Genomic DNA, 14,212 nt, shown 5'->3' with positions numbered 1-14,212 from the left:
TGCTCAGGCTCCTTCCGGTCCTCTAGCAAAGCTCCAACAAGGAGAGTCCAATGGAAACAGCAGTCCAGCCCTCTCACGGTGCATTGCCTTCAGAACGACAGGACCCCTTGACAATAACGTCAGGCCTCTTCAGCTCAAAGCAGCACGTGCTTTAGCGAGCTGCCTCTTAGATGTAAAGACATGGAGCCGCTTGGTATAATTGCTGTTACCTTTGCTGGTCTGCCAGCACGTGTGTGGCATGAGGTAAAAATGGGGCTAAAATTGCATGTGGCTCCCCTCTCCGAGCCTACCCTCTGGGGCTTAGAATTTAAGGCAGGTGAGTGAGATTTTGAAAAGCAAGTTCAGTAAGATGTTTTCTCAAAATATCTGAGAACCTGGGACTTCTTGGTGGTCCAGTGGTTAAGACGCCACACTTCCACTGCAGGGGGGTTGTGAGTTTGATCCCTGGTCGGAAAAGTTAGATCCCCACCTGCCACGTGGTGCGGCCAAAAAACAAGAAAAGAATGTATCTGAGATGCTCTTGGCAGGTAGGAAAGAAGGCAGATAAATGAGCTCAGTGACCTAAAACTCACCCAGATCTGCTGCCAGGAAAACAAGCGCAGATTCCAGGTGGGACCCTGAGGCGAGCTGGTAACCAGAGCTAGCTGACCCGGGGTCCCAGGGCCTGGAAAATCTCCACGGTGGCCCCCAGGTTATTCGGTGCATCCCGGGTACTCTGTGCCATTGTAGGGTATGTTTGTGTGTGTGGTGGGCGGGCGGGTGGTGGGAGGCTTTCTGTTAAATCAATTAGGATAAAATCATGCCTTGGCAATAGCAGTGATACCTTGGAGGAGCAAAGAGCTGATTCGTAGAATCTTCTCCAGTTAATCTTTAGCAGAACAATAAAAATGAGCGCTGGCATCCTCCAGAAGAGGCCCTAGAAATCACTCTGTCCTTCACTGTCCCCTGCCTTTAGAAGATAGTAAGTCTTAATAAATGAACGCTTCTGTGTCTTCAGTTGAGGCAGACCCTGGGGACAGGTTCACAGCACGGTTACAGACACTGAGCTCCTGCCCAGCATGCGGTTCGGCTTATGTCATGTTCTTCCCCAGTGATGAACAAGTCAGCGCCTTCAGGATGTGTGAGGTCTTTCTGACCATTAAACCACAAAACCATCTCCATTCCCGTGAGCAGGTCACGCCTGCCAGAAAGATGCATTTGCTTCATCCCAGAGATTCCTGAAAAGTCATCCACGGAGTTAAGTACTGCAGTTGATTCAGCCAAAACCACACACACTTGCAGGTTTTGAGAAAGTCTTTGAGGAAATCCCTCATTTATTATTTTTTTGGCCTTGCCTCACGGCATGCAGGGTCTTCGTTCCCTGACCAGGGATCGAACCCATACCTCCTGCAGTCTTAACCGCCGGACCACCAGGAAGTCCTGGATATATCTCATTTTAAAGCTCATATTTAAAGGATCATTTAAAAACGATCCCTTCTGTTGAATATGCTTATGAATATGTAGGAATGAGGGACTTTAAACCAGAAGAACTGCTGCTATTTCTGTTTATTTTTTATTTAAAAAACTAAGGCATTGGGCTTTAGGGATTGCCATTGACACTCTTGCTTTCTGAGTGGGTCATGTCATGTCTTGCTTTTCTTCTTAAGTGTAAAAGAGCCATCGGGTAGCTGTGGATTGGGGTTCTTGCGACGACAGGATCCTCTTCTCTCTTGTTCACTACCATATCCACCGTGCCCTGCACAGTCAGGCACTTAGTCCATTCACCAGACAGGGACTTGGATGGAGTGGCAGAGCTGGGTCTCCATCTGTAACTGCCTGGGAGCCGAGGCAGGCAGTGGGATTTCTAGTCTCCAGTGAGAGTATCTGGAGTTTTCCTTGTAGCCTAAAGTCTCCTGTCAACTTGAAATAGGCCATTACTCCACCAGATTGGACTTTAATAGTCTTTGTGTCTGAACATTTGATTCAGACCAGCCCCTCGGTACTGGCAGAATTGGGGGGATGTTCTAAGCGACTTGCAGAGCTTCTCTTCTAGCAGCCCCCTTCTTCCCCCTTGCTTCCATCAACCAGACGGGCAGCTTGGGTCCAGTTCCAAAATTTCCCCAAGTCTTGGGGAGATTCCCTGAACCGCACTTGAGACTTTCAGAGAAAGCAACACCCAGAGGGCACGCGTGCTCTGATCTGAAAACTCAGTGCAGAATGCTCGGATCTTTTCCCAGTCAAATCCGTGATTGGTCTTGACATTTAATTCCCGTAGGACTCTCTCAGACTCCCAAGTGGCCGAAGCCCCTTTATGGTAAGAGGTTTACCAGTTGTCTGAAAATAGCGAAGGCAAGTCTCCCCTTTTGACTGTATTGGAAACCTCAGTCAGTGGACATTCTCAGAAAGCTTAAGGCCTTGTTCCAGGCCCCACCTTGCCCAGCCAAATAATCTTTTGTTTTCGTTTTTCCCTCTCTGATGCTCACTTGTCCTTTTGTTTCTTTTGCAGAGTTGGATTACAGAAACTCCTATGAAATCGAATACATGGAGAAAATCGGTTCCTCCTCACCTGTAAGTTCTTCTGCCTCCAGCCAGCAGGGGACTTGCTCTCTACCCTGTTTTGGGCTGTTTAGTGACCCGGGGCTGGAGTGGGGGACGGGGTTGAGGTTTGTCTCAGTCCACTTCAGATGCCATTTTCAGGGAGGAAATGATAGGATGCTGTTAGACTTCCTGCAGAATTATGTCCTCTGGCTGAGAAAGAGCTAGTCTGAGATTTCTTTTGAAAAGGCAGGAGTGGTTGTTTTTAAGGTGTACCATGATCTGGTTTCTTCCGACTAACTGCTTTATGTAATTGAAGATGATCCCTTTGAGCAGTAAGTTTCTCCCTCATTCCTTTTTCGTTTTGAGTCACTATGATGGGCGGCTGCCTTCCCTGGCTTCGTATGTGTTGCCCCCGGGCGTTTGGTCCTGAGCACGACCTCTTGCGCTGTGTTGTTTTCAGGCAACACTCACAGGGGCGTGGCGATGCCCAGGGTGGGGGTGGCGCTTGTGTGACACTCAGGATCCCAGAGTTGTTGCTCTTCTATTTCTTTCTCTGAGTTGTTCGGAGATGTGGGGTCGCTGCTTCTAAACCACAGTTGCTGTAAGTCAGTGAACCTCGATGGTGATGCTGATCACACTAGTCCATCATGCCCGTGTCCCCCCATTCAACTGTGGGCAACACCTGGGCGGGCTGTCTCTGACCCCTCTGTTTATCCCGGGTGGCCAGCATGCTTGTGCAACCAGAGAGGATGGCCACTAAAGGCAGTGGCCGAGCAGCAGTGAGCGTGTCTCACACCCACCCCATCGCAGTCAATCCTTCCCGGAAACGTGCCCCCCCCCAGGTGGAGTCGCATTTTCTCTTTCCGCCTTCCCCTTCCTGCCATCCGTGCCTCCTCTCTCCTAGCCGGTACCACTTTCTCCTCTCTTGCGGGTGGCTGGAGAGAAGGAAGGCTCCTTCCTGACCAGTTAGCTGTCCCCATCGAAGTGCTCTCTGGTTTTCGACTCGGTAGCGCATTTAGGCCACAGTGGCTGAGCTGACATGTGACTTTGATCCCCGCAGCAGGACAATGACGCCCCGAAGAAGCAGGCCTTGTACCTTATGTTTGACACGTCTCAGGAGAGCCCGGTCAAGTCTCCCCCCGTCCGGATGTCCGAGTCTCCAACGCCGTGTTCAGGGTATGGCTGCCTCGATGCCCTGGGAGGGAGGTCCCCGGCCTCCGAGCCTTACACTTCTCTCCCGACCTCGATTCACTGTCACACACACAGCCCCGTCTCCATCTCGGCATCCACTCTGACGCAGATGCAGCGTTTTGTCCCTGGCTGCCCTTTGGACTGGGCTGGGGTCCTTTAACCAACTGAACGTGTGCAGCCCTGGCATCACCTCCCAGTACACACACCGCTTGATTCTGTGATTTGTGCCGTGGGGAGGCGGCATGCTGGAGCATTCCGAGCTGCAGTCTCACTCCTGGTCCTCACTGGTCACTTGAGCCCTCCTGGGCTGCACTTCCCTCATGTGTAAAGTGAGACTGAGGAATGCAGTTGACCTTGTAGGGATTTTATGAAGATGAATTGAGGCGCTCAGTCTTTACAGGCATCCCCCATTGGGGACGGGGCTAGGGGTCCCTGTCCAAAAAGTCATCAGGGGAAGTGAACGGAGATGCTGTAAGGAGAGCGCTGGTCACGAAGCCTGGCACAAATAAAGTGCCTGATAAATGTTGATTGTTAATAAGATGTGAATGCAAGCCTTTGTCAGGGTCCGGTTCTGAGCTGTGTGGTGCTGGGTCGGGTGTGGGTGGGGTTTCATGCTGAGACTGGGAGCTTCCTGCCCTCCCCTGCTGGCCCGGTCACTAAGCAGGAGTGAAAGCACTTGGTTTGACTTCCCACACTTACTCCAAAATCTGCCCGGGGCGGGGAGAATGAAATGATGACCTTATCACAGCAGCAGTCATGGTGCCTTGTGACCGGCACGGCGTCAACGTGCGTTCCATGCAGGCAGCGTCTCCCTTGATCTTCACTAAGTTACAGCCCCTAACCTCTCCTCCTGAGGTGCACAGCCAGGGGCCTAGTGGTCTGCTTAACTCCAGAGCTTGTGTCCTTGGGCTTCCCTGGTGGCTCAGACACTAAAGAATCCACCTGTAATGCAGGAGACCTGGGTTCAGTCCCTGGGTTGGGAAGATCCCCTGGAGGAGGGCATGGCAACCCACTGCAATAGTCCTGCCTGGGGAAACTCACGGACAGAGGAACCTGGTGGGCTACAGTCTATGGGGTTGTAAAGAGTCAGACACGACTGAGCAATTAATACTTTCACACTTTGTGTCCTTAGCTAGATGGCATCTGTACTTCTGGTTCTACTGTGTCAGCAGGCCTTAGGGTGGAACTGGACCACCCTCCGCTCAGCCAGCAGGCCCCTTGACTGTCTAAGACCTGTCCATTTTCCTGGGGAATATAACCCTGAAAGTCCAGCATCCCTTGGCATATTAGTCGAGGCATCCTGGCTGATTTTGGTGGGGTTTCCGGTACAGACTCTAAAGATGCCCTTTCTTCCTCAGCTCAAGTTTCGAAGAGACTGAAGCCCTTGTGAATACTGGGGCAAAGATCCAACATCCCGTCGCACGAGGGCTGGCCCCCAACCAGGAGCCACACTTGCAGGTGCCAGAGAAGTCCTCCCAGAAAGAGCTGGAGTCCATGGCCTTGGGCACTGCGTCGGAAGTGATGGAAATTGTAAGTGGGGTCGGAGGGACCCGAGATCACTGTGGATGAACCCAGGACCACTGGGCTGCCATCGCTGCTCGGGCCAGGTCTTTAAAGCACCACTTGCCTGGTACCGGGCATGGGGCCGGAAGCTAGCCTAGGTCATCCCACCCTGTAATGATCAGAGGAAGGCTCTCCGTCCTCACCAAGGTGGTTTTGCAGTTCTCACCTAAGTGCGTTATTTGCTGTCAGGGTTATTAACTTTCCACTTCCAGCCCCTTCCAGCTGGACTGTGGCTTTGGAGCTGTCATCCGTCTATATCCTGCCTCTCAGTCTTCTCCGGCAGAGGGCAGAGAATGGTGGAGCAGGTGAATGCTCTCCTTTTGAGAGACAGTTGGTTCTCCTGGGCCTTGGTGATGGGAAGTGCCTTCTGTGTATAGACCAGGACTTAATACCTCTTCCTTCCCCAGCCCTGTGGGGCTTTCTCAGAGCGAATAGACCTGAGGTCAAGGCCCCGCCCCCAACCTCCTCCACACATCTAAAGTGGATCATCCTTCTAGATGAATTTTCTTTTGCTTTTTTTTACCTCCCCCCTCGCAATCCCTATGAGGGTTTGAGGCCATTGACTTAGCATGTTACCTTGTTGTTCCGGATGAGTAGACGTTCATTTATCTCATGCATCAAGTACTTAATTTAGCACCTACTGTGTGTCTGGCTGTTGGACACTGGAAAGATAATTATGAGCAAAAACATGGTCCAGACAGGACTCAGAGCATCTTTCAAATAGACATCATGAGGGACTCATGCTTAATTCAACTTTCTGCCAAGTTGGCTTCTGATTTTGAAGTCTTTCTGATCTTTTTCTTTTGAAAGCATCTTTCCATTATTTAGAAAATAACCTTTTACCAAAACCTTACTTTCGATATTTACCCTGGAAGGTATTTTCCTGATGAGTTATGTTACGTTTGGAATCCCCATCAGCTAGCTTGTCTCCCACCTGCTGAGGTTTTCAGGTACCTAAGGACAGCTGTTCTCCCAGCAACTGGTTATGGAGTGGGGGTGGTGTGGGGGTGGGGAAGGACCCTAAGATGGTGCTTTGGGGGAGGGGGTTGGGCCTGTCAGTCTCGAGATGCCCGTCGTCAGCATGTGGACATCCGTCCAGATGAAGAGGGAGGTATTGGCACCTGATACTCTCTTTGGCCTTACGGCAGAAATGTTCAGCCGATAGATGGGTGGTCCTTGCTCAGAAGCTATCACTCTGTCTCCTCTGTTTTTCCTCTGTGTCCTCCTCTGCCGGCCTTCAGACAGCTCCCGAGGGCTCCTTTGCCTCTGCTGACGCCCTCCTCAGCAGGCTAGCTCATCCAGCCTCTCTCTGTGGTGCGCTTGACTATCTGGAGCCCGACTTAGCAGAAAAGAACCCCCCAGTCTTTGCTCAGAAACTTCAGGTTTGTAGCCCATGTGTGACTTTGGGGGAGTTTGTCAAAAACCTCAGTAGAGAATGAATCTCCGAACTCCAAAAGCCGCGAGGCAGGAGTTCATGGAGCATTGCTGTGAATGTTCCAGATGGAATCGCTTCCCCTCCAAGACTGATGTATGTGGCGTTCTCTACCCGGGACGCCAGAGTGATATAAATCGTGTCGTTCCATATGGAACAAACCATTTGTATTTCAATTTGGAAATTGGATCCAAACAGTCATTTTTCAGATGTCTTGATAGCCCCAAAAGCAGCTTTTTGTGATTTATTGATGGAACCAAGGGTATTAGCTCACCAGTGAGCCAGGCTGTTTATATATATGAGATTATCTCAGACCCCCATTGAGATAACATCTGGACTCAGGTCTCGCATCTGGAACCAAAACTATTCTCTCTATGCTGCGCTTTAAATTTGACCACTTAATTTGATACTCCCCTAGACTGGGACTTGCAGAGCAAACCTAGAGAGATGGCTTATAGTCCTTTGAGAGATGCAGATCCACTCATGGAAATTGTTGGCCAACCTTACATGAAATGAACAAAAGGAGAGAAATCGAAGGAAACAGTGCACTAAAAATTCGGATCCCGTTTTAAAAATCACTTCATATTTGATGGCATAATACTTCTGACAGACATTCCAAAGGGTGATTTAACAAAACAAAAAAAAAGGAAATTAAGCACCTATTTCATGATCTGCTGAGGTGTTAATTGTGAAAGAAAGCCAGTGCGTGTGTTTTCCCGAGTACCTGTTACGACACATTCACGTGGCCCATTCGTTTCTTGGATGTGGACAAACATTTCCGTCCTGTCTCGCTGCATTTTCCCTGCGGTCTGCTCATTCCCCACCCCTCCGGCAGGAGGAGCTAGAGTTTGCCATCATGCGGATAGAAGCCCTGAAGCTGGCCAGGCAGATCGCCCTGGCTGCCCGTAGCCGCCAGGACACCAAGGTACCGGTTTGCTGCTGCTGTGTGCTGCCTCTTGAGAATGTTGTGTGGTCCAGAAGCTTCTTTGCTAACCGCAGCCAGGCCGGTGTTCAACAAAGAATATCTCCAAAAAGCTAAAGGCATAGCTCATGCATAAGTACACGCTGAGTGCATGTCTTAAGATCTGGTCCACTCAGTTAGGGAGGAACCAAGCAGGGTAGGTGGTAAAGCTGGTTGAATGGAGGAAAGTACGAGAAACTCATGTACAGTCAGAGGAGGGAGGAAACTGGAATCAGATCGCAAAGTTAGATATAAAACTGGTTAGTTCTATTCATAGTTAAACAGGACAGATAAATCCTAACCTTTGAAGTTCATTTTTCTTCCTACAGAAATCATTTGCTTCTCTGTTGATGAAAAGTAATTTGTAGCTTTTCTGTTTTCTATAGTTATTATAGAATAATAGTAATGATTATACTGAGACCAGACCCTAATAAATAGGTGAAATAGTAAATAGGTGAAAACAAGACCTTCTTGACATGTCAGATGACCCTTAGGTCAGGGTCAAGAGGATTACAAAAAAGCTATCCTTTTCTGCAAGTAAAGAGCGTAACGTTTGAGGCTTTGCGGTTATCTATCTGATCTCTGACAGCTACTCAACTCTGCAGCTCTGCCAAAGCAGCAGTGGACAGCGCTGGATGAATGGCTCTGGCGGGGCCCGGTAAAAACCTTTTACAGGAAATGGCATTAGGCCATTAGGCCCACACGCTATAGTTTGGCTCAGATGGTAAAGAATCTGCCTGGAGTGCAGGAGACCCAGGTTTGATGTCTGGATTGGGAAGATCCCCTGGAGAAGGGAATGGCAACCTACTCCACTCTTCTTGCCTGGAGAATCCCCATGGACAAAGAAGCCTGGTGGACTACAGTCCACGGGGTCGCAAACAGTCCTACACGACTGAGCGACTCACACTTTTGCTTTCTCATTATAGTTTGCCAGCCTTTCTCTAGAGGAGAATATGATGTCGACAGTCCCTGCAGAGATTGTTTTGCTGGCTTCCAAGCTTGGAGTCATTTTACTCAACAGTTGGGATGAGTTACTGCTGCCGTGCAATACAGCACGTGGTCCACGGAGGTTCAGCCCATCCCCAGGGCTGACGGATGCCCTTGGAGTTTGAGAAGCCTCCTAATTCCTTCCCCCATACCCAACCCCCAGGTGGCAGCCCAGTTAGACAAGAACTGGGCCCCAGGGCATTCTGTGGCCTTGAACCAGTGGGTGAGCCTCAGGTTTTCCATCTGTGTCAAGAGGCTCATAGCAAGCTTGCTGTGAGGACAGTGGGTGATGTGCAGAGAGCGGCACCGTGCGTGGTGCACAGTAGGCCTGTGATCAGTAAATGGGCGCTAACCTTCACTGGGACCTCTGTTTCCCAAAGAGACGCTCCCAGCATCTCTCCTCATACGGCAGGCCCAGGTCCCGTTTTACACAGGGGGAAAACGGAGCCTGGGAGCCAGCCCAAAGCCTGATGGTGATTCACTGGCTTTCTGAGAGCTAGTGCTTACATCTCCCGATGGGAGCCTGTTGCCCATCCATCTCAAGCGACAGCTCGCCTAGCAGCAGGACCATCTCTCATCCTGGATACAGGATCAGGAATTCACGCTGCTCCTGCCTTGAGGGCCCCCTGCATGTGGTCCCCCTGGAGCCAAACAGGGACCCCCCTCTTTCAGATACATCTCTTGAGATGTCTCCCCATGGATGTCCATACCAGGAACACTTGGACCCAGAGTCGAGACAAGAATGTAAAGTCTAATTGTTGATGTCCTTGTTCTTCTGGCCAACTCATAAACCTGTGTTAAATTTCTGTGAAATGAGATTTTTAGAATACATTATGTAGTTAGGAATTTTTCCCTCTTAGGTTTATTTCTTGATATTCTTGGTTAGTGGCTTAAACACAGAATGAATTGCTTAAAGTTTGGTCACTATGAATACAGGTTATTCTTGTCCAGAAGTTTGTGGCAGAATCATGTTTTAAGTAGTTCTTACTGAGTATGAAGTGTTTGGAACTGCGTGGTACCCTTGCCTGCTTTCTCAGAGATGGCTAGCAGTTGACTCCCAGGCAGTTACAGCCTGTTCTCAGACCATGTGTCCTGGTTCTGATTTAGAAAATACTGTCACGTGAATCTCCTGAGTGTAGTTTGGAGAGACAGCACCCGCTCCCTCCTTCCATATTCCAGAAGGGCGTGTTAAAAGATTCCATAGGGTCTTGGAGTATGAGGAGTATTTTCCTCCACTGTAGGAACTTGTTCCACTTTTGTAAGAAGTCTATTATCTAGGGACCTTGGCCCATGGAAAATAGATGCTCTTTCCTATAGTTGATTAGCCTAGGGTGATCCATTTGCCTGAACCCAATTAGGTCCCTCTGGGTTTCTTGTTCGTGAGATGCTTGATAATCCCTTAGTGCATTGGAAACTGTTGATATATAGGAAGAGAAAACAGCAGCTGTATATCCAATTGGCTCTTTTTGCTGCCCATATATTTCAGCTGCAAGTGACACAGCCCCCGTCTTTTTGGCAGCGTGGTCTTAAACTGTGGCTCACACAAAATGAAATCTCTCAGAATGAAAAAAAAAAAACAAACTCACACCGAGGGGATGAAAAGCATTGTGAAATATGACGGGGGTGATTTCCGGTAGCTCCTTGGAGCAGCTTCGCTGCTTTGCTGACTGAGGGTCAGCAAAGCCAGGCTCCCAGGGATTGCAGTGGGGTTTCCTTCTCCTCATTAGTCAGAAAAAGTTAGAAATGAGGGAAACTCCAGGGGCTGGGGTGTCAGACTCCAACTTGTTTTCCTTCCACACGCTTCTGGCAGTGTGGTGTCCTCCTGGGGGTAGGTCTGAGCAGTCCCTGGCTCTGCGGTGCCGTGACCCTGAATTCACCAAGAACCAGGATGGGCAGATCCTCAGGGTCTCATCCGCATGGCTGTCCAAGGGCTGCAGGACTCAAGGACGGATTGCATTTGTATGTGTAACAGACGCTGCTTGTGGCCCTGAAAGTTGTTGGCCTTTTGGCAAGAGGGTGACCCTATATAAAGAATGAAGGCTGTATCTGGGTAACTTAGGAACAGGGATCATACAAATGGCAAGCTTTGGGGCCGGAAGAAGTCCTAGAAGGAGGCTCCTCTGGGCAGGAAAGGGCATTACTCCTAGTATATGGTTCCTGCAGGAGTCCTAGCCGATGAAGGCAGAGACCTGGCTTGTTGCAGCAGGAAAAGGAGGAGTCAGGTCTGGGGCAGTTGTGTGGTTGCTGAGCAGCCTGATATCCTAGGGTCCCTTTCTCCTGCTGTGTCTAGGGCCCCGCACATGATGCCTCAAACCCACAGTGACCATCTGAAGAGCAGTGACAGAGGACTCGCACGTGGGTTTCAGCTTACTGCCCAGTTGCAAGAATTTGTGGTCATCGCCTGCAGTCTAATGTTAAGGGATAAGGCCATGCCTTTTTTTTTTTTCTCCAGAAATTTTATTATTTTTTTTAAAGGGAGAATACGTTATATTTTTTTATTTTTAAATTTATTTTTTTAATGCACGCTTTTTTAATATATGTTTTAATTGGAGGATGATTGCTTTACAGTGTTGTGTTGCTGTCTGCTCTACGACACCGTGAATCAGCTATAAGTATATGTATATTCCCTCCCTCTTGAGCCTCCCTTCCCGTTGCCCCCCATCCTACCCCTCTAGGTCAGAGCACTGAGCCGTGCTCTACAGCTTCCCACTCGCTATCTGGTTTGTACATGGTAGTGAATATATGTCAGCTACTCTCTCAATTTGTTCCACCCTCTTTTCTGAGGCCGTGTCTTGACCCACTGGGATGGAGTGGCCAGTTGGTGCTGGCAGTGCCTCCTGTGAGAGTGGATTAAGGGCACGTATCAACTGCCTTCCTCTTGTTTGTCATCCTGAGCTGAAGACCGCCCGTTGTCAGACTTGGGTAGCACAGCAGCAGGGTGAGGCTGCTGTCTGCCTGACCTGGCACCGTGTGGCCCAGACACCCCCAAGTGTCCAGCCTGTGTCCATGCTCCATGACCTTGGCCCATGGCCCGGTCTCGTCTCCTGGGCCCCACTCCCGTGCTCTCTCACTGCTGTGCCACCCGGTTCCGCGGGACAGCAATCCTGCCTTGGTCCCGGACATGGCACCTTCCCATAAACCTGGCAACAGGGGATTAATTGGCCACGAGTGGGACTGTGAGCCCGGGTGAGGGGCAGGGTCTGCAGCCCCTGGCTGCAAGGCCAGAAGGACCCCAGGCATGTCTGTAGGTCTCACTGGTGTGACTGTGCCTCAGGGGTCCCCCTAGGGATCAGGGCTCGAGGGAGAGGATTGAAGGCATGGACGTCAGTTCTATAGTCAGTCCCATGTGGTCTGAGTCATGGCCATTTCACATTTTAAATTGCTATTTTAGGGGCTTCCTGGCTCCTCTTAAGTAGCAAGTGGGAGATTATATGAGAGAAATACAGCTTAATCTAAGTCTGATCTTAAAATACCAGGAAGAGACAGAGCTATTAATTTCAGTTTAAAACAATCCTTGGTTGTAAGAAAAAACCAGGGTGTGTATCTTGAATTTCATTGACATGCAGCTACTTGGGTGATAATTCAGATGGACTCTGAAAGTCATTGTTTCTTTATTGAAAACACAGGTGGCCTGACTGGCAGTGGTGAATCACTGTTTCGCTAGTAACCATTTGCATTTACTCAGAAAGCTCATCCTCTTGTTTTTCATCCTCGTCCTTGTTTTTACAAAGGAGGCAGCTTAAAAGTCATTAATTCCTGCATTGATCTTATTTCATTTCTGCCCAGTACAGTAAAATTAGTTTTCATTCATTTTTCTCTTCCACTTCAGAGAGCTGGTTTATTTGGAGTCAGAATTGAATCTCATTCTGGGAAATGATTTGGCCAAATCTTATTTAAATTCTCATTTTTTTCATCATCAGAGCGACCGGGATGTTCTTTCCATTTTGAAATTTTATTCTGATTTTTTTTTTCAAAGAACACATTATTTTATTTAACTGATAGGAACAATTTTTTTTAAATCCTCTTCAGAATTTTATGTTTTTGAACTTTGATGATAAATTTAAGTACTGAGTTTTGATGCCATTATAATTTTCCATTTACTTCCTGAGAAGTTTCCCTTTTGACAAGCAGAATGTTGAAAGCATTGCAGACATCACAGATTAACCCCTAGACAGGAGAGGTTCTGCCCTCCGATCTGGTGGCCCTCTTTCTTCTAAGAGGTCAGTCTGCCTGCTCCCGACAGCTGTTAGCTCTGGCTGTTAGCTGTTCTACTCAAATGTCCGGCCGCAGAATACCTTTAGGACCCGAGGCTGAGGGACCCTGGCATTCCATTGGACGGTGGGTATCCCTGATGTCTGGTTGAACAAAACTGTGTTCTCCACTCTGAGAGCAGTTGTTCCGGCTGCACGTGAGGGTTAGATACCCAAGATCAGGCTGGGGTGTGACAGCCACACCCCAGACGCTTGCTTCCAGGAGAACATAAACCACTGAGCTCATCGTGCATGTGTACGACTAACTAGTCCTAACCCTGTGACCTCCAGTCCTATCCATTAAGCTTCTACCTGCGTTTTCCGAGCTGTCTCAGGTTCCTTGTCTCTGAGGCCACAGTAGGGTAGACGTACCTGTTCCCATGATTGAAGAGAGAAGTTGTGCTCAAGCACCTTCAGGTCACTCCTTTCCCACTTACTATTGGTTCTTTAACCTCTGCTTCCACCTACATGATACGTCCTCACTGTTCCACCCCCACATTTCTTTCTTCTACATCACTGTTCTGTTCACGACTCCGTTTCTTCTACACGTTTCCCAAGGAAGAAGCAGTTGCCCTCCTTGCATTGGACCACCATTGCTTTGCATCGAATCAGACTCTAGTAACCAGGGTGGAGGTTTGCCTTGGCCACCATGACGGGCCAGGAGGTTAATGAATGGGACTGAGAGTGTGATTGGTTTGGCGTTTCTTTGCAGTAGAGCTAGATTGACAACCCTGCTGCGCTGCTTGGTGATGTTCCTAACATTGCATTTCAAGTGTGTTGGAAACGGCTGAGCATTTGTGCAGAAGGAAGAATAGTCAGTGTAGCCCTCCCTGGGGACTGTCCAGTGTCAGTTGTGGGTGGTGCGGAATCACAGTGCTTGTCGAGGGTCTTATTTGCACACATTCGCGCACATGGATATTGTCAGTAATCTAATTTTCTATTTTCCCATTGACACCGTTGAACTCCAGTGTAACACTTACCTTTCGGCATCCAGAAACTCATTCACTGAAGGTGACATTGCTTGACGTCTACAGTAGATCTTAAAACTTTGTATGACTTATATACTTTCAAAGAGAGCTAACTGATGCCCCCTAAATTAAAATGTGGACAGTCTCACCAAACCATCAGATCTGTGGTTATTCAAAACGAGGCAAACGTAGAGTAGAATTCAGCGTTGTTCACCGTCAGGCTTTTATTTGGGAAGTGGTGCCTGCTGGAAGGTGGCCTCGGTAAACACTCGCTGTGGCTAAGTGCCTGAGTCTGATAAACAGCAGTGATAAACAGGAGACATGCCTGACTCCAGGGCCGGGA

At 49.0% G+C, this 14,212-nt stretch overlaps 1 protein-coding gene across 4 annotated transcripts in view; it reads left to right on the top strand.

The window, feature by feature from the left end:
- Window positions 1-14,212, top strand: part of TACC2 (transforming, acidic coiled-coil containing protein 2) — a 236,236-nt gene that overhangs the window by 208,789 nt on the left and 13,235 nt on the right. For 2 of the 4 annotated variants that reach the window (XM_010859225.1, XM_010859226.1), the window contains 5 exons: window positions 2,486-2,547; window positions 3,578-3,693; window positions 5,067-5,238; window positions 6,513-6,653; window positions 7,539-7,628. In XM_010859225.1, the coding sequence (XP_010857527.1) occupies window positions 2,486-2,547; window positions 3,578-3,693; window positions 5,067-5,238; window positions 6,513-6,653; window positions 7,539-7,628 (581 nt within the window). The remainder of the gene's footprint in view (window positions 1-2,485; window positions 2,548-3,577; window positions 3,694-5,066; window positions 5,239-6,512; window positions 6,654-7,538; window positions 7,629-14,212) is intronic. The other 2 variants (XM_010859224.1, XM_010859223.1) reach the window with 1 other exon arrangement.

This window comes from Bison bison, unplaced genomic scaffold (assembly GCF_000754665.1).
Source record: "Bison bison bison isolate TAMUID 2011002044 unplaced genomic scaffold, Bison_UMD1.0 scf7180017864456, whole genome shotgun sequence".
Taxonomy (NCBI): Eukaryota; Metazoa; Chordata; class Mammalia; order Artiodactyla; family Bovidae; genus Bison; species Bison bison.
This window is presented reverse-complemented; position numbering and strand designations above follow the sequence as displayed.